Consider the following 27,135-nt stretch of genomic DNA (forward strand, 5'->3'; position numbering starts at 1 on the left):
TTGGAATTTCCTATAATTTAAATCTACTATTCTATGCTATGTACTGTGGAATAATAGAGAACTTCTGGTGACATCTTTCAGGTATCTGAAGAAAGCTATCCTACCTGTCTTTGTTCTTTTTCTCAGAATGAGTCATTTCCAAATTCTTTCATGCTCTCTTGAGAGAGAGAGAGAGAGAGAGAGAGAGAGAGAGAGAGAGAGAGAGAGAGGGAGGGAGGGAGAGAGAGAGAGAGAGGGAGAGAGAACTTAGTTTCTAGCCCCCTGATCATTTTCACTGCAGGATAATTAGTTCACAGAACTGGACACAAGACTTGAAGTAGAATCCGGCCAACCAGAATTAAGTGAAACAATTACTTCCTGTGATTTGAGAATGATACTTTTGTTGATGCAGCCAAAAATTGCATGTACTTTCTTTGTAATCACATCACATTGCTGACACATCAGGAAGGATCAGATGCTAGGCACCTGAAAGCTAAAACCTGTCTTTCACAGAAGTTAACCATTTCCCTTTTATTTTTATTTTGACTGGCTGTTGTGAATATTTATCTTTTATTATATATTCTTGCTATTTCTTACTCCTAATGTTTACACTGGCTTTTTTTTGCTATTTTTTTAAAATATATTTTATAAACTGATTTAGGCTAAATTTTTCAAGGTACAAATGCTTCAAAATTAAAATAAATATATCTGTTGGATTACTATACCCGTTTCTCTTTGAGCAGAAGCAACTTTTGGTCCTTGATGACAAAGTAGCGTTCCTGAAATTTGTTCCCCAGTAGCTTGGCCAATTCCTCACGGCATTTCAAAAGACCGTATTTTGGGCTCTCACGTTTAGTATCTATGGCAAGACACAGACATTGGGAATAAGCTTTACAAAGGCAAGATATATTCCAAATAAATATACTGGACACAGTAGTTATAGAATCATAATTTAGCGGTTATGTGACAGACAAGCGACATCTTTTTAATATCTAGATTCTTTGCTGAATTTGAACATACGACGCAGCCTTATACTGATTTGGACTATTGGTCCATCTGCTCTCTACTCCAATTGACATGAGGTTCTTTGTTGGAAGTTCTGGCAAATCCAGCATGCCTCATTAGCATGTGCATTAGCATGTAAATTGAGTTTGTCCCAGGATGCAATTGTCTCAGGATGCAACTCTCTGCTATTGAGGAAGCTGTTTGCTGCCACTCCCACAGTCATGTTCACTGTTTCAATGTGCATTATACATCGTAACGTTTCACATGCCATGGTGCTGACGCGCGTTTCTGTTGGGAAGGAGCTGCTGTGAAACCTTGTGCCAAGCTCTGTATCTATGTTCATTTCAATGGAATGTGTTTGGGTTATGTGCTATGCTCAAGGTCTTTTCCTGCGGACCATCAGAAGCCATTAGGAGCACCTGTGATTGTGACCCTGGGAAGATTCTACGGGGGGAGGGATTTCGTTTGTACCAAGGGTTTTTTAGTTTGCATTTGGCATGCTTTTTTCATCTCAGCTTTCTTTGTGATCCTGCATACTATTCTTTAATAAATCAGATATCTTTATGATCCTGTTTATGAGTCTGATGGTGTTTTAGAATAGGCAATCCTTACAGCCACTTCCTCTCTCTCTCTTCCTCCTCCTTCCACCCAGGGAGAAGCAAGCATGCTGCTCTGCTCTCCATTCATCAGGGCCATGTACTCCGGCCTTGATAAAGCATTCTGCCCCTCTCTTTCACACAGCCCTTGGCAGCAAATAGGGCTGAGGGGTTAGGGCAAACTAAGTATTTAGAAAGAAAAGAACAACAAAGAAACTTCATCTTTTCCACCAAGATGGATGTAACAGAACAACAAAGAATAAAGTCAGTAAGATTTTTTTAAACTTCTTAACCTAATCTGTCTAAGTGTATAATTCTTTATGCTTGGAAGGGCTGAATGTGTAAGATCCATAACCAGTGTTTCTCTGCCATGCTCATTAAAGCTATTTTAAGATAATATTCTTTTTCTGTGCCAGCTTCTCAGCTGTGTTAAGCTCTGCTCCATTTCAGTGGTTCTAGCTGGCCACTAAATGGCTTCATTCTTGAGGGCTTAAAGGACATTCATATATGCTGCTACTAAAAATTCAGGGGTGAAGCATTTGGCCTGAAGGAGATTGGTACAGTCTACAGGATGGTACATTGGTACAGTCTATGCAGTCTACTTGTTAGGGCTCTCCTGCTTTGCATGATAACCTCTTTTCAGTTACCGAAATCTGGTGGACTCACCTTCACTGAATGTCCCCATACAAAAGCTACACAGCCATCTGTTGATGATGGCTTACTTTGGATTCCTGCACTGAGCAAGAAGTTCGACTTGATGGCTTAAACGGCCCCTTCAACTCTACTTTTATGATTACAATTCTCTAATAATTGTCAGCTGAGCAGAGTGATTATTTCCTTGTGTTCTATTCTCACTGCTCAGTTAAATTATCTTTGTGTGTAAAAGAGTACTGTCTGTGAATGTGAGAGAATTCTTATACCTGAATAGCCCAGCCATTCTTACCCCAGACCCCATCCACCTTAGATACACAGACCTCTGGGAGCTAATCCTTGGGTAAATGCAGCCTTCAGCCTCAGAAAGGATCTCACACTGTTGTTTTAATGGGAGATGATAGAGATTAAACATGGGGCTGTCTGAATGGAAAGCATGCATTTTACTACTAAGTTATTCCTCTTCCATAAAATACTTTTGGACATACGCTTTTATATTATATAATATAATGAACATTGGAAACTGCAATACTATGAATCAGATCACCAGGCCAACTTGTCCAATGCAATCTTCGCTGCCAGCATCTTTCCAGATTTTCAGGCAGAAATCATTTCTCAGCCTTGTACCCTTGTAGCCACAAAAGTCAACTCTATTCCTATACAGACAAGAGATGCTATATAAAATGTTGTTCCGATGTTTTTAGAAACGGTAACAGGCTTATTTATCTCTTAAATAGAAGGCTCGCTCACCTGTGAAAAGGCAGCTTCCTTCCTTGATGGGCACCTTTTTCACAAGTAAATATGCAGAGCTGGGTTTTGGCAACTCGCACCACTGTAAGGCCTGCTCTAGAACTTTCTCCTTGGGATGCAAAGGACGTTCTGAAAAACAATGTTCAGAGGAGGTATCCAAAGTTCAGTATATGCAGATATCAGGAGGCATTCAGGAAACTAAACATCAGAAGTATGTCAAGGATACATCTTTAGCCCAGGCAGAACAGGAGATCTGATGGAAAACTTGACCCAGAGCCTTGAGGCTGCAAGGGACTGGATGAGGTAGAATAAACTCAGATTTAATCCTAGCAAGACAGAGTTATTGTTTGTGCAGTAGTCCTCAGATGTCAAGAAAATACCTTCTTTAGCTCTGGATAGGATGGCACTCACCCTGGAGAAGCACTATCTGGGGATTTTCTTGGACTCAGGACCCCACTAAAGCAGCAGATGGAAACAAGAGCCTTTGGCCAGCTTCAGCTGATTTGCCAGTTGCTGCAATTTCTGGACTTGGAGGCACTGACTCTACAGTGATTCACGCCTTTGTCCTTTCCTGGTTAGATAATTGCATGTTGTTCTACATGGAGCTTCTCTTGAAGGTGACTTGGAAGCTACAACTGGTGTAGAGTGCAGCTGTTCACTGGTGGAAGCCAGTTGAGCAGAATGATAGTTATATTGTGGAAGGTGTACTTGCTGCTGCTGGGCTTCAGGACCTAATTTAAGGTGCTGGTTATCAAATGTAAGTCTCATTATGGCCCATATTCTCATTTATGGCTACACCAAGTGGAATGTGTACACCTGACACATGCAAGCCTAGAGGGAGTAATGTGCGTTTCCCTCCAGAGGTCTGGAAGTCAGAGGCCCAGGGGATTGATCACAGACCCTCACCCTGGAACAGCTTGTCTTCCAAGGTCAGGATTGCCTCTTCCTTAGTAATAGTTTGGAAAGCAGTAAAAACTGTGTTTTTTCTGTAGGACCTTTGGAGAGTTGAGCCTCATCTAAGGTGGACAGCAATAAGGGTTAGTTGTTTAATTGCATTATGTTTTTATGGTGCTTTCTATTGTAAGCTGCCTAGAATCCATGGAGCAGACAGCATACAAACCCATACAAACACACACACACACATACAAATCTTCCTGAGCAACTTTTTCACAAGCTTGGTTTCCACACCTTTTCAGGTAATTCTCCTTCCATCATTAAATCGTTCTGGATATTTGGTGTCTAGAATGACATGATACTCCAGATAAACCAAAACGTAATAGTTGCTTGATGGATTTTTTACATTAAAGTAAGAGATAATCATACAGCCTTAACCTTATACAGAGAGAAAAGAAACAAACTGTTTTTACTCACCTAGCTCTCCATTATCTAAAACTTCAAAGGTCAGCCAAAGATCTGGACTAGCTTCTACATTTCTCATCTCAAGCACTTGATTTGTCAGTTCTTCTGCTCTCATTTTGGGGGAAACCTTTAGGGTAATTAAGAAACAGAATTCTGATTTTCAGCCAATCCATGGTACAGTGTATATATTAATACTCTTTAGCATAGAAATCAGTTTATATGAAACCAGTACCATTTTGTGCCTTAGTGATAGTTGTGTGCCTTCCCTTTTTTCCCACCAAGAGTGCCCCTGGGCAGTCTACACAAAGCCAATTCATCTTGGCCTTATTCTCTTGCACAAAAAAACCCAAAGGTTCACTTACATAAACAATTCTTAGCAACAGTGGTTGCTGAGAACTCTATTGCTTACTTTAAGAGTAACACAACAGTCAGGATTCTTCTGCTCCAGGTATACCTCCAGGATGATATCACCAGCCTGTGAGAGCTATAGAGAGAAAACTGATGTGAGAGCAATGAATGGCAGGGGAAAGTAATTGGCAAAACAGTATCAGAAATGCTTCTCAGTAGCAGCCCCTAAATTTTGGAATACCTTCCTCCCAAGATCAGGGCAGCAACCTCACTATTGGCCTGTCAAGAATTAGTGAAAACTGAGTTATACCAGAAATTAATGAGTGATTTAGGGATGTCACAATTGTATTGCCTGCATTTACTCTATTTTTAATCCACTGAAGTATTAGTTTATTGTTTGATTTTATTATTATTTTTAAGATGTGTAAAATTGGGAGCTGGTAATAAATATATGATCCAAGATACTTATTTAGCACATTTCTATATTGCATGCCCTACAAAATTGGATACTGGGAATAGATGGAAGCCATGGTCAGCTTTCTGAATGATTAGAAAGGGAATTCAAACTCTACAATGACTGTTCTTGCTATTCCTTAATATTCTGGAAATGACTGAAACTGGACTAGAAGAGAACTAGAATTTGCTAACACAATATCCCACACATATCTCTTTGATTATTCATTGCTAGTGTTGGATTATGGATGCATATTCATATTCAATATGCAGCCCTTGGGGCTGAAAAGGTTTACTATCCCTGCCTTAAGAAGGTGTTTCTTTGGCTGTTTATGTTATCAGTGTAGCTGCTAAGCAATATATTAAAAGGATGGGTAGTAGGCACTGTTGTACCTTCACGTCCTGCCAGGTAGTAATCAAACTGTTCTCCAAGTCCATCTGTAACACCTGGTCTTCATCAATCTAGAGCAGAAGGAAAGCTACAGTAAAATACACATAAAACAAAGCACTGTGTGATACAGAGGGAGGAAAAGCAAACTCACATTGAAAATATGAACATAGTTGCCAATCAGGTCCTCCATCACCTTGACCTCATGTTCCCCTTTTCCAATTGTCTGGAAGAGACTGGGTGCAAATAGCAGAGCAAGATTCTTGGTGCTCATCTGATTGAGACTGACACATTTCTGGACCCTACAGTGGTAAGCAAAAGGACCCAGTTAAAAGCTGATTGCTGTGTCCAAAGGAGGGAAGCAGTGATAAGAGGAAAAATTGCAGGGTCAAACGTAAGTCAGTCTAGGTATAACTATCAACAAGAAGGGGTGAAGTGTCAGCTAGAGCACCCTTGAATAAGTGGGTTATCTATATTCATTTCAGTCTGCATTCAGAACCAATCATGGGATGGAAACAGCACTGTTCAGTGTAGTCAATGACCTTTTTGGGGACCTAGATGGGGGAGTGCATCCCTTATAGTCCTTTTAGATCTCTCAGGAGTGTTTTATATCACAATATCGTCTTGCACCAATTGCAAGAATTTGAAGTTAGAGATACTCTGCTTTAGTGGTTCTGCTCCATCCTGAGTGGATATGGTACCAGTAGGTAGCAGTGCATAGGTAGGTAGGTAGCCAGTGAGCTCACATTTGTGGGGTCCTATAGAGTTGAAAACTTCTGGGAGGGGTCATCAGTCAGTTTGGGTTGAGCTGTATATTCCCAACTTGGGCCAAGCCAGGGATGGTATAGAAGTTTTGAACCAGTGTTTGAACACTGTTGAGGCCTGGAAGTTGAATCCAAGAAATATGAAGTCACTGTCTATACAGAGGGGAATCTCTATCTGCTCCAGAGATAACTCTGGATGTGTTGGACTGCTCCTGAAAGAGCAGGTATGTGATATGGTGGTCTCCTTGGATTCACAGTGGCTAATAGATAGGCAGATGAAAGCTTTGGTCAGGGGGTGCTTTGCCCAGCTCTGGATGTGTCCTTTTATTATCCTCCCTACAGCAGGAGGTAAGACAATGGTGACTCATGAGCTTATCACCTTATGGTTGGATTACTGCAATGTGGTATACATGGGGCTACCTTTGAGGATCACTTGGGAACTGTGTTGGTCCAAAATGCCATGGTTTGTATTTTGGCAAATCATAAATGCCATTATCATATAGCAACTATCTTACAGTTGCTATATGGACTACCAATAGATTTCAAGATGCAATTCAAAATGCTGGTTTTAACCACTAAAGCCCTGTGGTTTTCCTCTTCAAATAAGGTTAGCACCATCACTGTTGATCTCCTGGGAATGTCTGAAAACTGGATTGGTCCAGAAGCATTTGGGAGTGAAACCTGTCACCACTGCACTTATCTGCATTAGATATATTTTGCTTGTGATTATTTTTATTATGGTTGATCTGATCTATGACTGCTAATAATTCAGGCTGAATGTTTAGGTGGGTAGTGACAGGCTCCAGATGTATGGATTTAAAAATTTTGACTGGCCAAATATTAGCAGACCAAGCACATGCCATCACAGTGATTTATCTTGATGGGCTGAAATGCTAGTTGATACATAATAGAAAATCTTGCTGAGCTGCTCAGATAAGTCCAAAACAAGCAACTTTAATGTAATTTGGTTACCTAAATTATCTTCTTCAGAGTTAGCTAAATGACTGGGCATAGAGATTTCTTACAGATATGTCAAGACTTAAAAGCAATTGAAACAATGAAAAGGAAGAGGAAGAATTTCAATTATGTCTGTGAAATTGTCTGAAAGGGATTTAATTGTTTCTTCCCTCTGCATAGTTCCCCAGTTTAAACTATCCCCAAAGGGCTACTAATACAAGGACAAGCGAGGAAAAACACAAATAAATACAAATGCAGATGAATGTATTTGAATTAATTTATTTCATTTATATTTCATTTTTTCTCTGCGAGCTCAAGGCAGCTTAGAGGGGGGGTGTCACGTTCACTGATTCAATGTAGTTTATACATCGTAACGTTTCACATGCCATGGCACTGATGTGCGTTTCTGTTTGGGAGGGAGCTGCTGCGAAACCTTGTACCAAGCTCTGTATGTGAAATCAGTACAATGGAATGTGTTTGGGTTATGTTATCTGTTCAAGGCCTTTTCCCGCAGACCATCAGAAACCGTTAGGAGCACCTGGGATTGTGAACTTGAGCAGATTCTACGGGGGGGAGGGATTTCATTTGCACCGAGGGTTTTTAGTTTGAATTTGGCACGCTTTCATCATTCTCAGCTTTCTCTGTGATCCTGCATACTATTCTTTAATAAATCAGATATCTTTGAATTCCTGCTCATGAGTCTGATGGTGTTTTAGAATAGGCAACCATTACAGGGGGTAGGTTCCCCAATTTTATCCCCAGAGTAATCACAGTTCTGTTAGTAGCTTGTCTTTTTGTATCTATTGTTACTGGTAGCACAGAATGAAAGATTTCCTGGGAGCATTTCCTGGGGGGAGGGGAGATTAATTCATCCTTTCCTAGTGCCAGTGCCCTGATCTTTTATAAGTGTATTAACCAATGAGAAATTGCATTTTTCAGATCAGATGGTGTAACTCTGCGAATTGGTTGCTTTGCCTACTAACAGAGGCCTCTCTAGGTATGAAAACAAACAAGAACTCACACCCAGAAGACACAAATTTGTATATTACTCTAGCTGTAGCTCCTGTCAGGACTTCCTTTGTCCCATGGAATCTAGCAGATTTTTTTGGTTTTAGTATGTAGACTGGATCCTATGGTGATAATAAAGTCAGCTTACTTTCTAGGGCTGCTGTAAAGATGACTAAAATACTCTGTTTCCTTTTCATATTTATATTACACCTTTCCTCCAGGAGCTAAGGAAAACTACCTTTATACTCACCACACTCTGTGATGTAAGACCTTGGGCTGAAAGAAATCGACATGACGTGAAACACTCTGAAACTATATAAGTTCTAAGCATTATTATGGGTTACTGATTTCTGTAGGCTTCTTGTAGCATTGTGTAGCCCCTTTCTGCCATTATCTTCATTTTTTGCCAAGTTTAACTGTTGTGTATGCAGAGCATTGCAAGATATTTGGAATAATCCCACTGAAAAGCAAGGGGAAGCTTAACTACCATCTCCTCCCCAATATGGCTATTTAGCTAAAGGCAGTAGTGGTGGCAGTGGGGCAGTGTGGGGAAAGGAGAGAAATCTCCTATTAACAGCAACAAATGCACAGGGCTTCAGGAAACAGATTTGGGTCTTAGAAAATAAAAATGGACCCTGGGAAATAGATTCAAGTCCAAGGTTCAAAAGACCAAGTGTACCAGCAACTACGCTATAGAAAGTAAAACTAGTTATATGTTTTTGATACTTATTGTCCTTGATTTATTTCTACACAGCTCAAATTACAACATTCTGCATTCTGTGGTCTTAGTCTTTGAAACAAAAAGTATCCATGTATTGGAGGGGCACTTTTCTAAACAAACAAACAAACAAATAAATAAAAGCATCTGCCTTGGGAGTTCTGACAAGTACAAGTCACATTTTTGCAGTAACAAGTGAGACTAACAGACTAACCGGTACAAGTGGGCAATCAAAGCAGCCAAAGTTCTGCGGTTGAGATGGGGCAAGTGGTTTATCAGCTCCTTGTATCTCTCCAGGCGCTGGGACTTCTGGAAGATTTCTAAAAAGAAGGAACATAGAATTAAATATTGGCGACTACATTTTGCATAAAATCAAACCATGTCCTACATTGATTAGAAGTTGGAGGTATGTTCCCCATATAGTTTGTGATTTTTCTACCTTAATTATTGCAAGGGATATTGATTTGCATATAGAGACCAGGAGACAAGTACAATTGGTGCCAGAAAACAAGGTCTCTTTGTGTGAATTGTCTAGAAAAGAACTGTGGAAGACAAGGTCAGTTCCTGAGCATTTTCCTCTGTTGTCGTCTGTTGGAGATCCAGATTATTTCTTAAAGTCAAAGCATATATTCTAATTTTCCTCCCTTTCCTATTTCCCTTTTGTCAGTGAACAGTCTTGCCCACCTAGCCCTAACTTTTTTTGATTGAAGATTTCTGCACCATATGCACTCAAGATACATGATCCATCTTCGGGTTTATTTAAAGTAAGCACTGGCAACTTTTTTATGGCTTGTGCATATTTTTAATTAAAAAAAAAGCTTCTGACAGGGAAGTAAGGGAACAGCCTGGAACCCAGACAGGGAGGAAATCTGCGGCCCTAGTTTTAGTAGTTCTGCTTTAGTGATAGCTTCAAATAGAGTTTTGATTTTCCCAAGTCCTATGATTCCTTTTCTACCCATTCTTTCACCCTCTAGAAAAACTGAGAATATCAGCCTGATTTGCAGGAATTTTTTTATGTGGGGTGACATTGGTGTCTAAAACTTTTTCAAAAGTCCAAGAAAATTGCACAAACCGTAATTGGCATTTTTGCCACTGAATTTCAGTGATATCATCTAGGATGGTCTGGGGGAACTCTAGGAAAGATTCTGGATGGGCTGCATGCACTCTGCAAGGCACAGGTTGCCCTTCCCTGTTTTGAAGTATAGATAAAAACATGTTATCTCAAAAAATAATTTTAAGCTTAAAAATCTGCTTCCCAGGATTTACAATGATGATCAATTCCACAATTTTGTGGCTCAAGAGAAAGATTCAAGAGTATGGCAGCTTCACTATGAACTAAGCTTTCTGTATACAACTCAAAAAGGTGGTCTGCTGTTCTAGAGGCCCGAGCAGCTTGATACAGGAGGACAGTATAAGAAAGAAGGGTGAAACCTGCAGCCTCTTTCCATTGGGTATGTAAACGTGTAGTGAAGATAGTATCTTCCAGCTCCCGGAAAAACCTCTTCAACACATCTGTCACATCCTCAATGAAATTGTCACTGATCCGCAATTTGACATTCCGTGCATCTCGTCGGAACTCCTCCATCAAAATCTTGATACGAGATTTTGCTCCGTTCTTCCGATAAATACCTTCATGTTGCAACCCTAATGGAGAAGAAAGGGAAACAGGCTTTAATATCATATTAAATATATTAATATTTATGTTTAATATTAATATACGTAACACAATACCATAATCCTCACCCACATAGGAAAAAAAGAGGAACAAGCATGGAACAGCTGCTTCACTGAATCCATGCAATGCTGGTATCTGCAATGGCTTGTTATCCTGCTGGCTACACTATAGGCAATGGTCAAACTCTATAGGGGGTCCAATTCTCCTCTCCTCTTCCTCCCTCAGCCAGCAGCTACCCTGTAAATGGCACTTAGAGCAGTGCACTGAGAAACAGCGCAGCGTCACTGGAGAACCTCCTTAATGTATCAGCAATACTAGAGTTGGCTAGCTGCCAGTGAGAGGGTGAGTGGTGACACCACCATTGGGGAAAAGTGCACAGTGAGAGTGAATTGGCAGCAGATTCAGAGGGAAAATTGGCAGCAGATTCTCATTCTACTGCAAGTGTGGTAGATATTCTGTGCATGCACAGGGGAGAAGGCATTTGGCTTGCAAACACCAGATTTGGTCTAAGCCTGTGGTTCCCAAAATGGCCTGCCGTGGTGCTGCAGCAAACTCATAAGGGTACCACAGGATATTTTAAATTGTTGAGGGAAAAACAGTTACTACCCTAGAGGTGCCATGAAAAATCTATGAGACACTAAGGACACTGTGAACTGAGAAAATTTGGGAACCTCTGATCTAAGCAGTATAGTCAGCGGGGCTTTAGCCCACTCCAGCATTTCCTACAGTACTCACTCTAGCACTAAATCATTATTGTACCTGGAACTACAAACGGCTTTTTCTCTTTTCTTTTCAATAACTCTGAGGATCTGTAGGGAGACCTCCCTTACTGACTGCCTCATTTAACAACAGAACCAACTACTCAGAGGCGGTAGACTCCCCCATGGCCATCTGTCAGGACACTGTGATCGTAGATTCCTGTCCCAGGTAAAAGATTGAACTAAATGATCTCCAAGGTCACTTCCAACCTTTACATTCTATGATTCTATCAGCTTCTTTGAAATGGCTAGGCAAGAAACTGGCTCAGTATTCCAAGGATGCAAACTTTGATAAGGAATTACTGTAGAAAAGCTATTAAGCTATTATGAAAGAGCTCTAGCAACTGTTGTGTATCAAATGCAAGCCCTATTTATAGTGAAATCAAGGCTCACACTCTTGTGCCTTATTTTCTTGCCCATGCAGTGTAACAGGATTAAAGCCACTCTCCTTCAGGCAGGAGGGATGGTTTTGGTTGACTTTGATCACCATAAGGTAAAGTTATTTTTGGTTGATTGAAGGAACCTCTGAGTAGCTTACCATACTGGGTGATAAAGGAAATACAACTGCTCACAATAATGGGGATGCCATTCCTGCTGAGCTGCTGGTCTTGCAAGGCATTCCCTTGGCTTCCTGCTGAATTCTGAATAGCTATACACCATGCAGAAAAGTCTAGCCGTGATGCCCCTTGAAGACAGAATGTCCTAAAAAGGAAGCATGAATAAATGTGATTACAGCAATCAGAAATCAGACGCTACTTTCTGTTCCCTGCTAATGGTGTTTTGCATCCCCGGAGTATTGGCCCTACTGTTCACCATAACATTACCCTCTTACTCTAGGATGTCCTCTCCTTTCCCAAGCATTCCACTGTCTCATCACAGTCAACAGTATCTGCTCCCTGTGGTTCTGTATTCCCAGACATCATTTCACCCCAATAATCAACACGTATTTAATATGGCCTTCTGCAACAGAATGTTACTGCCCATCCCTGCATAGAAATTAATCTCTGAAGTCATAACAGAGACTATAGTTGCTCTGAATCCAGACACTGACCACCAGGACACAGAGACTATATGACCAGTGTTGTCCTGTTGGGGACTCATCAGGCACTGGCAGCCAGATGTTATTCTATGGAGTTCAAACCCCTAGCAGGAATTGAATCGCAAATAGGACAAAACTGGTCACATAGTACCTGTCAATTTAACCGAAAGCACCATTTAGAAGTCATGTAAAACCCATACATAGGGTCAAGACATAATGTAACATCCATATCTCTCTGCTGTGAGAGGTTAAGGAAAAGTGGACTATATATACCACTCAGGTAGATTTTGAATCTAGCATAGCCTACTTCATTCTTTTTGCTGGAAGAAAGAAATGAACAAGAGAGTGAGATAACTTCCAAGTTAATTTATAGAAGGTCTCCAAATATGAAACAAGACAAGGACAAAAATATCATTAATTAGAAATAGTTATAGAAGGTTCTTGAGGCCCCACAGCTTTATATTCTAGGTCACCAAGGAAATTTGCCACAGTTGTTGGCCTGCCTTCTGGTACTGTATACTTCAGCCCCATTCCTGTGGTTGGCAAGAACAAAGATAGGCAACAGGTGTTCACATACAACAGTGTGCCCCTAGATACCTCCCTGTCTATATCAAGTTCCCTGCCTCCACTTGACTTTTTAAAAATTACTCATTCTGTAAAAAATGAATAGAAAACTGGCATACTGCAAAACCATACATCACCTTCTAATATACATGTCCATTTGACTCATTAAAGATCTTTCTGGAAAATAGAGCATCCTAAGGACTTAGTTCACTTTTAATAAACTGTTTTGTGACTGGTTATGCCCTTTATAGTAAGCCATTTTGTGAGATCTACATGGCAACCAAATGTAACAGCACTGTCCATATGCTCTTAAAATTCCTAACATGCTGCCCACCCAAAAAAGATTGTTTCTCTTGACCAAGAAAACGGTACCTCAACTACCAGCTGAGCATGATCAGATGGGACAAAGGGCCAAGCAAATTATATAATATTGGTGATTCGTCTGGAGACTTCCCATCCTGATTTTGATGTGCCGTCAAGCTGGTATTAACTCTTAGCAATCGCACAGTTAGATTTTCTCTAGGATGACCTGCCACCAACCTGGCCCTTCAGGTGTTCCACAACACACCCATTACTGCCGTAATTGAGTCCATCCACCTTGCTGCTGGTCCTTCTCTTTATTTTCTTCCATCTTTCCCAGCATTATAGACTTCTCAAGAGCTAAGTGTTTGCATTATATGACTGGTCATTTGTACCTTGAGTGGGAACTCTTTCCAGATTCTTTTGTTGTTTGCCATATTTTTGTAGATATTCCATCAATTCTTGTAGCCTTCCAACTTTGTAACGACTAGAGTACTGATCTAACATCATCTTCTAATACGAGAGGTTTCCTTTGAAAGTTATCAGTTTATGGTCAAGATCATATCATGGGAATTAGTTGGCTTTCTTCTTCCATTTTAGCTTGACTTGGAACTTGCACATGAGTACTTCATGATCTGTTCCACAGTGAGCTGCTGCTGCTGTCCTTGTTCTTATAACTTGAGCTTTTCCACCTCCTTGTACCAATAATATAGTCAATCTGATTTCTGTGTACTACATCTGGTGATGTCCATGTATATAAAAAATAATTGGATTGACAGAAATTGGTAAGTTATTCTCCCTCTTCATTTCAGTTTCCTAGGACATACAATCCAACTAAGTTTTCCTCCTTAATATTTCCAATTTTGGCATTCCAGTTTCCAACCACAACCAGCACCATCTTGCTTGTATGTTCTGTTGATTCAGATTGAACTTGGCCATAAACTCATCAATCTCTTCTTCTTCTGCATCAGAGATTGGAGCATAAACTTGGATAATTGTCATATTAAGGGGTTGTTTTTGAATCCCAGTTGATAGTATTTGGTTCCAAATTGTACCCAAATACTGTCTTTGCTATATCCTTCGTGTCAATGAAACCATTCCTTCTGTTTTTTTGTGTCCTGTCAGGGCAATTGGCAAAGAAACGACTCTGAGTTGAAGTTGCAACTCTAGTTTCTTATTGTTTCTACCATACTCAGAATCTTGCCAGACTAACAGTTCCTTAACTGAGCTTAAGGGAAAAATACCCTTGGGAATCTAGGGCGGTGCCAGTCTTTCTTTCTTCCTTGGCCTCCCTACTCTCTCCAAGCTGTGCAAGCTGTGAGAAAGCTTATCTGCCTGGAAGGTGCTCTCTACTCCCTCAGCTCCAAGCTGCATCACATCACCCCCCTCTTCAGGGGCACATTCCATCACAGTCCTGAGTAGTAAATACTATGATCTTCTGACTAAAAGTGTCCAATTCCAGTCCTTTTCATTTCATATGCTGAAGAATTCAATGTGTAGTCAATTAATTTCATCTCACTAATTTTCCTATGTTCATGCTTATGTTCCATGTTTATAACTCTGTTTTTGTAGCTTCAGACTTTTTTTCCTGCATGGCAACATCAGCAACTGACATCCTGAAGGGTGGCCACATCATGAACACCACTAGTGCTCTAAAAGATTCTCAACTCTTCCTCAACAGCATCTTGAGTGCCAGAGGGGCTGTAAGGAATGCCTAAGACTAAATAAAAGACTCAGACTCTAAATCAAGTTTAAGCTCTGACTTTTATTTAGAATAGAATGCACACCAGTAGAAAGCTGAGAGTGAGGGAAGCACGCCAAAAGTTGAATTAAATAGTCTCGCGCCAAACAGCGCTCCACCCCCACACTCCCCGGGTGTGCCCCACGAGTTCCACAGAGTGACAGGTCATCACGGCTTGATAGGTGAGAGGTCATCCAGCCCCATTCGCCCTGGGCGTCGCCCAGTTTATCTTCCTGTGAGGTAATGGTCCATTACCGGGCGATTAGACTGCGATATTCCTAGAAAGCCCGGACGCACCTTTCTGAACCTCGCCCTGATCCTTTCTTTATCAGGGGCATTAATGGCCGATTACCGTGCAATGGGACCTTGTTTGTTCAGTAGATCTCCCAACCCCATTATCTTCTTTTGTCCGGTTTATCGCCTGCACCTCTCTCCACATTGACATGCATCCACACTTTGTCATGCGAGCCGTTACGATGTCGCAAACATCGCAACAGAGATCATGACATACCGCCCCCCTGAAGAAAATCAAGCCGAGGGCTTGGAGGGATATGCAACGTGGAAGTTGCGGACTAGCTCGGGGGCCTGAATGTCGCGGGCAGCGACCCACTCGGGGTGGGGAAAGTGTTTCCAGCGCACTAGGTATTGGAGAGAGCCACAAAGCTTGCGGGAGTCGAGGACCTCCTTGACTTCGAAGTGCTGCTGTCCGTCGATCATGACGGGTGGAGGGGGGGGAGTGCGTGGATGCCACCGGGAGGGGTCACTGGCTGGCTTGAGTAAGCTGCAGTGGAACACAGGGTGCAGCCGCTTCAAATTCTGAGGCAGGTCCAAACGCACCGTGACCGGGTTCATAATTTGTGTAACCTGAAAGGGGCCAATAAATTTGGGGGCCAGTTTCTTGGAAGGCTGAGGGGACTTGATAAATTTAGTAGAGAGGTAAACCAGGTCCCCTACTTGAAAAGGTGGCTGTTGGCGCTTGTGCTTGTCAGCCTGAAGTTTGTATGAGGTCTGTGCCTCACTGAGCGCGTCCTTAATGACGGGCCAGGAGTCTGCGAGTTTGGGACCCCAATCACAGGCCGCCACTACTGGAGACGGAGGCTGTGGGAGCTCGGGAATGGGGGCAAAGTCCCGACCCGATACCACCCTGAAGGGGGTTTGTCCCGTGCTTTGATGCACAGCGTTATTGTATGCAACCTCTGCGAAAGGAAGCAAATCCATCCAGTCGTCCTGGTGGTAGTTTATGTAGGAGCGGAGGAATTGTTCAAGGGTGGCATTGAGGATCTCAGTAGATCCGTCAGTCTGGGGATGCCAGGAGGTTGACAATGCTTGCTCGGTGCCAATTAATTTCAAAAAAGCCCGCCAAAACCATGAGGTAAATTGTGTGCCCCTATCGGTCACCAAGCGAGAGGGGCAGCCGTGGAGGCGGTACACGTGCACCAAAAAGGGCTTCACCAGCTGTTGCGCCGACGGGATAGAGGCACAGGGGACAAAATGAGCTTGTTTGGAAAAGTAGTCTTTGACTACCCAAATGACTGTTTTCTTTTGACTGGGTGGTAAATCTATGATGAAATCCATAGAGATTTCATCCCAAGGGCGTGAAGGGTTAGCCACAGGCTGCAGCAGCCCCTGGGGTTTACCGGACGGTCGCTTAGACATGGCGCAAACAGGGCAGGATGCCACATACGTTTTGACATCCTTCCTCAGCGAGGGCCACCAAAATTGGCGTCGGATCAAGTGGAGGGATTTGAGGAACCCGAAATGACCAGCCTGTTTGCTGTCATGAGACCAGCTGAGGATAGTTGATCATTGCGAGTCAGGGACGTATAACCGACCCTCCACCCAGGCGAGGTCTTGTTCCATGGAAACCTTGTCAGGGTTAGCAAGGAGCCAGGGATCAGACTTTAATGCAAGGGCAAAATCTGCACGCAACCCACCCGGCAATGTGGTTGCCTGCGGCCCGGAGCGGGCTGTGCCGGAGTCGTTTGCAGGGTGGGGGGGGAGGCTGTCCCCGAGCGCAGCTCCGGGTGACAGCGGCCAAACCCAATTGAGACTCTGAGAGCACAGTCCCCACGACGTCGGAGACAGGCTCCGCATCCTGGGGCAGTCGGGAAAGTGCATCTGCCAAAAAATTCTTCTTCCCTGGAACGAACTTCAGCTGAAAGTTAAAGCAGCTGAAAAATTGAGCCCAGCGAATCTGCTTAGGGCTGAGGCGCCTGGGCGTGCAGAGCGCCTCGAGTTTGCGGTGGTCTGTCCAGACCTCAAAAGGGCAAGTCGCCCCTTCTAAAAGGTGACGCCAAGCCTCCAGTGCCGCTTTTACTGCAAATGCCTTTCTCCCAGACATGCCAGCGTCTTTCCGTCTCGGAAAATTTCTGGGAGAGATAGGCACAGGGCTTCAAGAGTCTGGCAGAATCCTTTTGTAATAGGATAGCCCCAATTGAAAAATCAGAGGCATTGGCCTGAACTACAAAAGGCCGTTCGGGGTCGGGATGGGATAAAATTGGCTCCGCTGTAAAAAGAGCTTTCAACCGGTCAAAAGCAGCCTGACAGGCGGGAGTCCAGTTGAGCACAACCCCTGGGTTTTTTTACCTTGCGCGTCTCCCCAACGCCTTTGGTCCGCAACAAATGTCATGTTCGCCGTTTCAATGTCTTTGATACATCGTAACGTTTCGCATGTCATTAGCTGGATGCGTGTTTCATCTTTCTCGGGAGGATGGGAGTAGTTATCTTTTGGCTTTGCTCTGGAATGTATTTTCATTATCTACTGCATTCAAGGTTACTTTCCCAGGCTAGCGCTCTGACGATTGCTAGCATCTGTGACGGGCGGGGCTGTTACGAGGGAGGCGGGATACGTTTGCACCAAGGGTTTAAGTTTGTATTTGGTGCGCTTTTGCTCATTCTCAGCTTTCTCTGTATTTGCCTTTAGTTCATTAATAAATCAGATTTCATATAGCAGCCTCTTGTGAGTCTGAGTATTTGGGCTGGGGCAATCATTACAACAAATCAGTCAAGGGCAGGGCAATTTCCGCGAATCCTTTTGCGAAGGATCTGTAGAAATTTGTGAATCCCAGGAAACTTTGGAGCTGGCGCCGGGTGCGCGGGTGCTCCCAGCTCAAAACAGCCTGGACCTTTGCAGGGTCCATTTTGATGCCCTTATCTGAAATTCTGTAGCCTAAGTAATCCAGGTGCGACTTATGGAAGTCGCACTTGGAAAGCTTAGCATAGAGTTTAGCGTGCCGGGGCTTGGTGAGAACCTGTCTTACCAATCTTTCGTGTTCCCTCTCCGTTTTGGAGTATATCAGGACATCGTCCGGATAAACCAGTACTCCTTTAAACAAATGGTCATGCAGAACTTCGTTAATTAGTTGCATGAAAACCCCCGGGGCCCCTGCAAGACCAAAAGGCAGTACCTTATACTGGAAGGAGCCCAAGGGACAGTTAAAAGCTGTTTTCCATTCGTCCCCCTCCCTGATGCGGATGCGGTAATACGCCTCGCGGAGGTCAAGCTTGGAAAAAACCTTTCCAGTTGACAAGTGTGCCAACATGTCTTTCACGAGGGGGAGGGGGTACTTGTTTGACAAGGAAGCTGAATTTAACCCGCGATAGTCTGTACACAGTCTTAGGGTACCGTCCTTCTTTTCGCGGAACAGAACAGGCGCTCCAACCGGCGAGTTTGCTGGTTCGATGAAGCCCCGAGCGAGGTTTTTATCAAGGAAGTCCTGCAATGCCGCCAATTCCTTTTGTGTCATTGGGTAAATCTTTGGCTTAGGCAATGGGACATGAGGGAGCAGTTCGATGGCACAGTCCATCTTGCGATGGGGGGGTAACTGGTCTGCCTCCTCCTCCCTGAAGACGTCCGCGAAGTCCGCGTATTGTTCCGGCAACCCCTCCATGGGGAAAGCGTGGACTTGAGGGTCGACAATCTCCGCCCTCCCTACAGTCAAAGTGAGGGATTTCCCCTTGGCAGGTGCTTGGTAGAACCCATCCTCAAACATTATTGTACGGGTCCTCCAGTTAATGTAGGGATTGTGGCGAGTTAGCCAGGGGATTCCCAGAACCACTATAGGCTTGCCCACCGGGGTGACCACGAATTCTATGGTTTCCCTGTGCGTGCCCATTTGTAGGGTAACGTTCCCTGTACCCTGGGTGGCCGGCCCATCCCCCCGCCGTGGAACCATCAAGTTGCTGGAAGATCAGCGGCTTCGGGAGAGGTAAACAGGGTAAATTTAGCGCAGCGACTAGGTTGGGGTGGATCAGGCATCTGGAACACCCGGAGTCCACCCAAGCCCCGACTTCGATGGTCTTGGAGCAGTAGCTCAGTTCAATTGTTACGGCCAGGATGGGACAGTCTGCACTCACTTTAGCCCCTTCCGATGCAAAACAATGTCCGTATAGCTGGATGTAGTTTGTTGCGTTAGTTAAAAAGAATGACAGGTTCGTGGGGTCGCCATCAAATTTTACTGGAAAGTCTTTAGCGATCCCACCGACTGGAGAAACCCCACCCTGTGTGTGAGTAGGGGTGACCCCCACTGGGATAAAACCATGGGGCCCTGGGAGAAAGTCCCGCGCCTGGCCCCTTCCTCTCGGGGTCGGCGATAGGGTGGGTGGGATGCCGAGGCCCCTCCCTGCGCGGCAGTACTCTTCGTGAGCTCACTCACCACAGTTGACAGGGATTGCAGCAGGTGTTCTAATGATTGCAGCTTGGATTCTAGAGCCCTGATCCTGTCCGGTGTGATGGGATCGTCCATCCTCGGTGCTGCCAGTTGTTGCCCGATCGGCAGTTCCGCGAATTCCCTCTCGGGCATCTGGGGGTACTGGAGTCTCCAAGTGGTGTGGGATGTCCCCAGCCGGGGGTCCATGACGCCATCCCACCTGAAGTGTTGTTGACTCACGACTCCCTCTTCCATCGGGGCTCTCCACTCCGGGCTGGGGCTCCAGGCTCCAAACTGGGGTGGAGTGTGGGTAGGGAGGGGGCCCGTGCCCCATCTCGGGAGCACCGATTCCAGAAGCTGTCTGGTCGCCTTCCCCCCCTGCGTTGAGTCCTTCGCGTCTCCGCTCTGAAGCGCTGACTCCAAGATCGTCCCCGGTTCCGTCATCGCCAGCTGCTTCTCTTGCAAGAAAAATTTTCTGGTAGAGGCTGGCAAGGTTCATTCTTGAAAGACTCTCAGCTTTATGTAAGGAATGCCTAAGACTAAATAAAAGACTCAGACTCTAAATCAAGTTTAAGCTCTGACTTTTATTTAGAATAGAATGTAAACCAGTAGAAAGCTGAGAGTGAGGGAAGCACGCCAAAAGTTGAATTAAATAGTCTCGCGCCAAACAGCGCTCCACCCCCACACTCCCCGGGTGTGCCCCACGAGTTCCACGGAGTGACAGGTCATCACGGCTTGATAGGTGAGAGGTCGTCCAGCCCCATTCGCCCCAGGCGTCGCCCAGTTTATCTTCCTGTGAGGTAATGGTCCATTACCAGGCGATTAGACTGTGATATTCCTAGAAAGCCCGGACGCGCCTTTCTGAACCTCGCCCTGATCCTTTATCAGGGGCGTTAATGGCCAATTACCGTGCGATGGGACCTTGTTTGTTCAGTAGATCTCCCAACCCCATTATCTTCTTTTGTCCAGTTTATCGCCTGCACCTCTCCCCCCATTGACACGCATCCGCGCTTTGTCATGCGAGCATTATATCGTCAATCACTTTATATTTTCTATCCATGTGGTTTTCTTGGTAAAATACAGGAGTCCAGCTTCTCCAACTCAGTATGAAATGATGCCTTTGCTGTTGTCACTAAAGTGATCATCCATCTTCAGCATCTTCCTATATTGCTCCTGCTCACTTATTTAGCTGGCAGCTTGGATGACCTTCAGACCTTGCGGAACCCTGCTGCTATTAGGATGACATACACTCTCGGCATTGTTTGCTCATCCCTCCCAGGAACACAATCTTCCATGATGAGACAGTATCACAGACTTGAGGGGACTTGTCATTGTAACGACTGATAAATCTTTAAAATTTTGTTACTGCTACAATCAGATAGGTTTTAAGTGATAGATTTGTAGAGGGTCAAGATTCCATAGCTTAGGAGATGCTCCTTCCTATGGAATTGTAGGGTAATCAGTGGAATTATATTAAATTCCAGTGGAACTTCAGAATGTTAGAAAGCTGCAGGTTTGTTTATCTAAGGATCCTCCTGCTTACATAACTCACCTGCCCATTTCCACCAGAATCAGCATCTCTTTTTTCTCTGGACCTTCAGCAAGAGGAACGATACCTGTAGTAGAAAGCATTACATGAAAAAATTGGAAATACAGGAATACGTGAACCATCCATTTTTAGCCAAGTCAAAAGGAGGCTGTATTCAGGGCCAGTGTTTTTGTTTTTTTTTAAGTTTGTAACTTACAATCTATGACTTCAATCATCAGCAAAATTACAAAATAAAACCCTGATGGAGATCCCAAAAGAACGTACAGTGTAACAGAACTTGCTGTATTGTTTCAATGTACACTCAGCTAATGAGCTTTTAGAGTATCTACTCTGCAAAAGTACAGATGGGAGAACAGTGTGGTACCACGTGTGTAATGGAATGTTTCATTTCTGAAAAAAGCAACTTAACTTAAAACTCATCTGTTTTGCCAGGATATTGCTGTGGGACAGGCAAACTATAACTCTGATGGAGTTGTAGAACTTGCAATGTGCCACACAGTTTCTGAATCAGGCAAATGTCTATCAATAGACATATTTTTAGGTTTTTCTGATCAGACTGTTCTGGATACCAAGTCAAGGCGATCACAGAATTAAAAGCTACTATTAATATCTGAGTCCCTCTAGGTATAAGTGGTTGCTGCTGCCCTTTTTTCATTTGTCAGAGAAAGACTTGAACTCACTGAGTTCCTGAAGCTGCCGCAGATTGATGCTGTCCTCAGCTGCTCCCTCTTCTTCTGGACAGATGAAGAGGTGAAACTTCTGGAGGATGAAGAAACCTCGTAGCCACTGATTGGGATTTAACATGGATTTGTAGCAGAGTCTACCTACTCTCTGGAATTCATAGCCCAGCAGACAGTGACAACTGAGAGGGGTGAACCACTGTAAAGGAAGACGATACCTGTTCTGAAAAGGATATGTTGGCCAAAGCATGCAAACTGATTTTACCCTTCGTATGTATTTATTTACATACAAATAATTTTATTATTTATTACCAGACTACCCCACCTGTCACAGCAAAAAATGAAAACAGGTTAGTTCTCACACAAAATTAAAACACAAATACAATTTAAAATAATTAAATTAATATTACAAACTTAAAGGAGCAATTTTCAGTTGCATAGCAAGTCAACCAAACTATTTAAAACAGCGGTGGCAGCAGCAGTATAAACAATAAAAATTCCAGCTCAGAATGATTTATTATATGCTTGATGTCACACTAAGCATTCCAAGCATTGCTAGGCAAATAGTTTATTATCCTGTGAAAACAGTGTTGACAAAAATAGCATATGCACTAGCTGTGATAGTATTAGGAATGGCAAATGAATACAGCTGTGTGGGAAGATGGTTTTAATGTAAGGCTATGTGGAACTTACATGTGTAGTGAACCCATCTTGGAGGGATTCTCCACACAGGAAGCTTCGGAATATTTGAGGATAAAGAAAAACAACCTCACCTATTGATGGTTGAGTTTATAGTGTGCCGCTATGTAACAGATTGACCTGTTATGCTAGAAGATGAGGTGCCCTCTCCTCTGAATTTCTAGTGAACATTATTTCTCCCCATTACCTTGCCAATAGCATTGGCCCAGGACTGTAGGCTACTGGAATCATTAGCCACCAACTGCTGTATTCGTTCATTGCTCAGATACAGTTCTAGAATGAAGCAGAACCTGTTTGCAACAAACAAAAATATCACTGAGAATGGATGTCCAGTAATTTATCTACTAAGACATTAAAAAGATAAGACAAGAAACCATAACATAATAGGAAAATTAATCTATTAATCGAAGTCTTGAAATTTATTTCATGTATTATAATCTATTATCATCAATGACCAGTTAAGTGTGACAACAGAAATACAAAGATACTACATAAACATCACAACCAATAAAATATACAACACAATATCAAACTAGAGGATGTGAGGATTATATGAGCTATCTACAATTTATAATCTAGCTAAGGACTAATATCAAAATGTTAATATTGTCAGATAAGAAAATAAAATAAAATGTCTCTTACCATTGGAAACAAGTTTAGACATATAGTATATAACCAATTTAATTTAATTTATTAAAATATACAGTTGTAGAGCAAAGCCAAAACAAAATAAAAAGCTGAGATGAGAATACATACTACAAATATTGAGTAAAGATATTTGTACTTAAGACTAAACATATCTAGCATACAGTCAGGTACAGTAACTTCTTTCATTGCAGTAACACAAAATTTGGCCATAGTCTGGAAACTTCATGGTCCTACTGATTTAGAAAGTAGCCCGCAATTGATGTGTGAGATTGATCTAGATAGTTCTGATAAAAGGAGAGATTAGTTCTACCCTCCAAGGATGGTAAATAGGGCATTTCAGCTCTGTCTTGACTCTGGAATCTGAACAGATACATAGATGGTCTTGATAAGGAATGCCATTAAAGCTTCCTGACATTTCCATTGTTGGAAGAGCATCCAAGTGTGCAAGTATGAAAACCCTCCTATATAATGGGACAAGTAATTGATAAAAATATGTAAGAATGGTAAAAGAGGGTGTGAGAATTCAATGTAGTGGAGATGTGAGATATTAGTTCTGTCTCTTTGCATAACAAAGTCAAAAATTCTCTGCTTGAGCTCTCTCCAAGCTTTATTCAGGACCAGCATAGATACAGATCGAAGGCTGAGTCCACAGTAAACAAACTTGGCTGTTATTTGTTTCTTCCAGGGAGACTGGTGTTTACTAACTGGGCTAAAGACTCACCCCAACATCTGTTTAAGTCAGCCTACAGAGACTTAAGTGGGACTCAACAAAGATGCATCCAGAAGTACATTAGCAACAGAGCAGGGGAATCTCAGAATTAGACTGGAGTGCTTCCAGTTGGGTTATAAGCACGGTACTATGTACTATACAGCAAAACACTTAACTCTTCTTCCTTTTCAGGAGAACTTTGTTATCTTTGTTTCAAGATATAAAAGGTTTACTGGGAATGGGGATCATTTGGGAATAAAAACAGGACAATTGAAGTATAGAGGATGTTACAGATTTGGTGAGCAATTCAGTGTGCCCAGTATCAGCTGAGAGTGGATTTTCATAGCTGCTGAATAGGATTTGGCTACTGAATGGGTAATATTGGTCCCGAGGTCTGACAAAAGAAGTGACACATAAACCTCATTTTCTCTACCTGGTAGATCTTAGGAGAGAAGAGCTTAGGGTGGCACAAAAGTCCCTATAAAAGTTGCAGTATAACAAAACATTTCATGTTCTCAGTTGCCAGGGAGCTACAGGGACAGACACATTCCAGGTAGAAATTCAAGAATCAGAGCATGGAAATCCTGTTGAAACTATTTAGGTGAGAATAAAATGAGAAACAAAAGTGGTACTATTGTGGAGGTTTATTACAGAGCACCTGGCCAGGCAGAACACAGAGATGAGGGCTTTCTGCATCAGATGCCAAGTCTTTCAAAGAGTCTTAAAATAAATCTTGCACTAAAGGGGGATTTCAATTATCCTGACAACTACTGGGAATCTCACTCTGCCAAGAACTAGAGATGCAACGACTGCTTGTCCTTTCTTGCTGATAACTTCATTTATCAGAGGGTAGAAGAAAGAACAAGGTGTCTGGAATCCTGGACTGAATCCTCACCAACAAAGAGGCAGTGATTCAAGAAGGGAAGATGATGCGCACCTTGGATCTTGTTATTTACTTTGTGATCTCCAAAGAAAAGAGCAATTCAGAAGAGTCAGACCTGCACATTAGACTAGGGAATGGGAGTGAAGTTGGATCTAATGGCTTGAAATCTTAATGAGAAAAGTGTCCAGAAAGGAGTGGAGATCCTACAAAACAAGATACTGAAAGTACAATTGCAAACTATTCCTACAAGAAGGAAAATGGGAAGAATCTAAAGAGGCCAGTATAGATACATGCAGACCTCTCTAAAACACTGAAAGAAAAAAGAGGCATCTACAAGAAATAGAAGGAGGGGGAACATAATCAAAGAAGAATACAAGGTACTCTCCAGAAACCATAGGAACTGCATCACGAAAATGAAAGCTCTGAATGAGGTGGGGCTTGCAAGAGATACTAGAAACGTCAAAAATGAAATAAAAGAAAAAAAAACAAATAGAGAATAGGCCACTGCAAGGAGAAAGTGGTGAAGCAATGATGGCTGAAAAGGCAAAATGTTTTAATTCCTATAACTATTTACTCTCAAAAAGGAAATGCAGCCCTAGCTTAAAGCTACTGGGTTGAAAGTGAAAACAACCTAACTGAAGAGCAAGCAGGTTTCAGAGGAGACTGGATCAACTCTTGAGCACTGTTTGGTTTGCCACCATTTAGAAGAGAAATATTCTTCTTCACTCAAACGTTCTCTTTTTGCAGCCTTTGTCAATTTTAAATCTATAATTTAAATCGTCATTTAAATCCAAAAAAAATGTAAGTTTTTTACTTATTTCCAAGGGAAAGGCTATGGGAAATACTAAGGGAATCTGTTGATAAAAGACTCATTCAGTCTCATCATTCCAACACCACTCTGAGAGTCAGATGTTCCCCCTGAGGCAGGGGTGTATTCTAGACTCTCTTCTATTTAACTTATACATCAATCCAATAATCCAGACATTCTCTGTCCCCACCCATCACTCCCCAGTGTTAGCAGGTTGAGTGCTTTCGGTTCTTCTATAACATCATGATCCTGTCTGTCTGCCAGCTAGGAATGAAAAGGACATGAAAGTCTTTGGCCTCTTTTTGTTTAAGGAAAAGCTAGTAACAAATTAGCAGAAAACAAAAATCCTAGCTTTTGCATGAAACCATCATAAAATTCCTAACTGGCAAATCAGTGGAAATGGAACTGGACAGGTACCCACTTATAAATACCTTAATGTGCTGTTCATTGTCCTGGATATAATGAGAATAGCCCCTCAGCTATCCTGAGTTTTTTCCACTTGAAAGGAGCTCATGTTAACCCTGCAACTTGGAAGGTCTTTGTAGACAAGGTCATCTCCAGCTGCTTCATGATGTCAAAGTCTGCATTTCAGAAACCTTACATCCTTAAAGCTACTCAGTTTAAGCTCCTTGGAGCTCTTCTTGTAGTCCCCAGATGCATTATAATGCTGTACTTTGTCTAGAGTTGGGTTTAGACTCCTTAGAGGCTAAAACTTAGTTATAACCTTTTGGCTAACGTTATCTTTTTTCCCTGTGGGCCTCGCCTCATTGCTTATTACAAATCCCTTTAAGACAACCTGGATAAAGATGTTATTGGCAAGCTTTGCTATTTGTTAGAAATAATTAAAGGATTTGGGAATGTTTAACCTATAGATAAAGTGACTGAAGGAGATATGATAGCAGCAACATTTTATCTTGCCTTTGTTGCCAAGGTTTTATCTCTTGAAGGTGACTGACAAAAGATGCCAAAGCCAGAGAAGTACCAATAAAAAAGTTATTAATGCCAAAAAAAGATCAATCCCTTTCGGCTTTGTGTTATATTTCTTATTGCAGCTCCTGGCTTCTTCTCTCTGGTTAGTTCCAAAATCTGGATTGGCTCACTTGTCCTTAAAATCTGTCTAGAATTGGATAATGGATTACAACAGAACACTATAAAGTCCAAAGGTATCTTGGAGAAACTGAAAAAGAGAAGGAACTTACTAACCCAAAACATGCAAACAGCTTGGAAGACAAAGAAGGTAGAGATGTTCCTGCAAACCCTGGAGCTGGCATGGGTGCAGACTAAAACCATGGCAATAACAGACTTTAAATTAGCATAGGGTGTTGCAAATGGCAGCAACATGCTATAGATCTTGTAATATGACAAATGGTAATACTGGTGAGTGATGAGTGGGGACAAAAAAATGGTCCTGATGAAGCCCCAAACAGATCCTTAACCTTCCACCTAACAAACTGCTC

At 42.5% G+C, this 27,135-nt stretch overlaps 1 protein-coding gene across 2 annotated transcripts in view; it reads right to left on the reverse strand.

Moving 5' to 3' along the window:
• ARAP3 (ArfGAP with RhoGAP domain, ankyrin repeat and PH domain 3) overlaps positions 1-27,135 on the reverse strand; it is an 87,215-nt gene that overhangs the window by 44,108 nt on the left and 15,972 nt on the right. For both annotated transcript variants that reach the window (XM_063298634.1, XM_063298633.1), the window contains 12 exons: positions 22,818-22,920; positions 21,932-22,130; positions 21,255-21,318; positions 11,948-12,111; positions 10,408-10,620; positions 9,191-9,296; positions 5,684-5,831; positions 5,535-5,603; positions 4,750-4,824; positions 4,353-4,467; positions 2,982-3,110; positions 705-838 (listed from right to left, as the gene is read on the reverse strand). In XM_063298634.1, coding sequence (XP_063154704.1) covers positions 705-838; positions 2,982-3,110; positions 4,353-4,467; positions 4,750-4,824; positions 5,535-5,603; positions 5,684-5,831; positions 9,191-9,296; positions 10,408-10,620; positions 11,948-12,111; positions 21,255-21,318; positions 21,932-22,130; positions 22,818-22,920 — 1,519 coding nt within the window. The remainder of the gene's footprint in view (positions 1-704; positions 839-2,981; positions 3,111-4,352; positions 4,468-4,749; positions 4,825-5,534; positions 5,604-5,683; positions 5,832-9,190; positions 9,297-10,407; positions 10,621-11,947; positions 12,112-21,254; positions 21,319-21,931; positions 22,131-22,817; positions 22,921-27,135) is intronic.

The sequence above is a fragment of the Candoia aspera genome, chromosome 3, assembly GCF_035149785.1.
Source record: "Candoia aspera isolate rCanAsp1 chromosome 3, rCanAsp1.hap2, whole genome shotgun sequence".
NCBI classification, from domain to species: Eukaryota; Metazoa; Chordata; class Lepidosauria; order Squamata; family Boidae; genus Candoia; species Candoia aspera.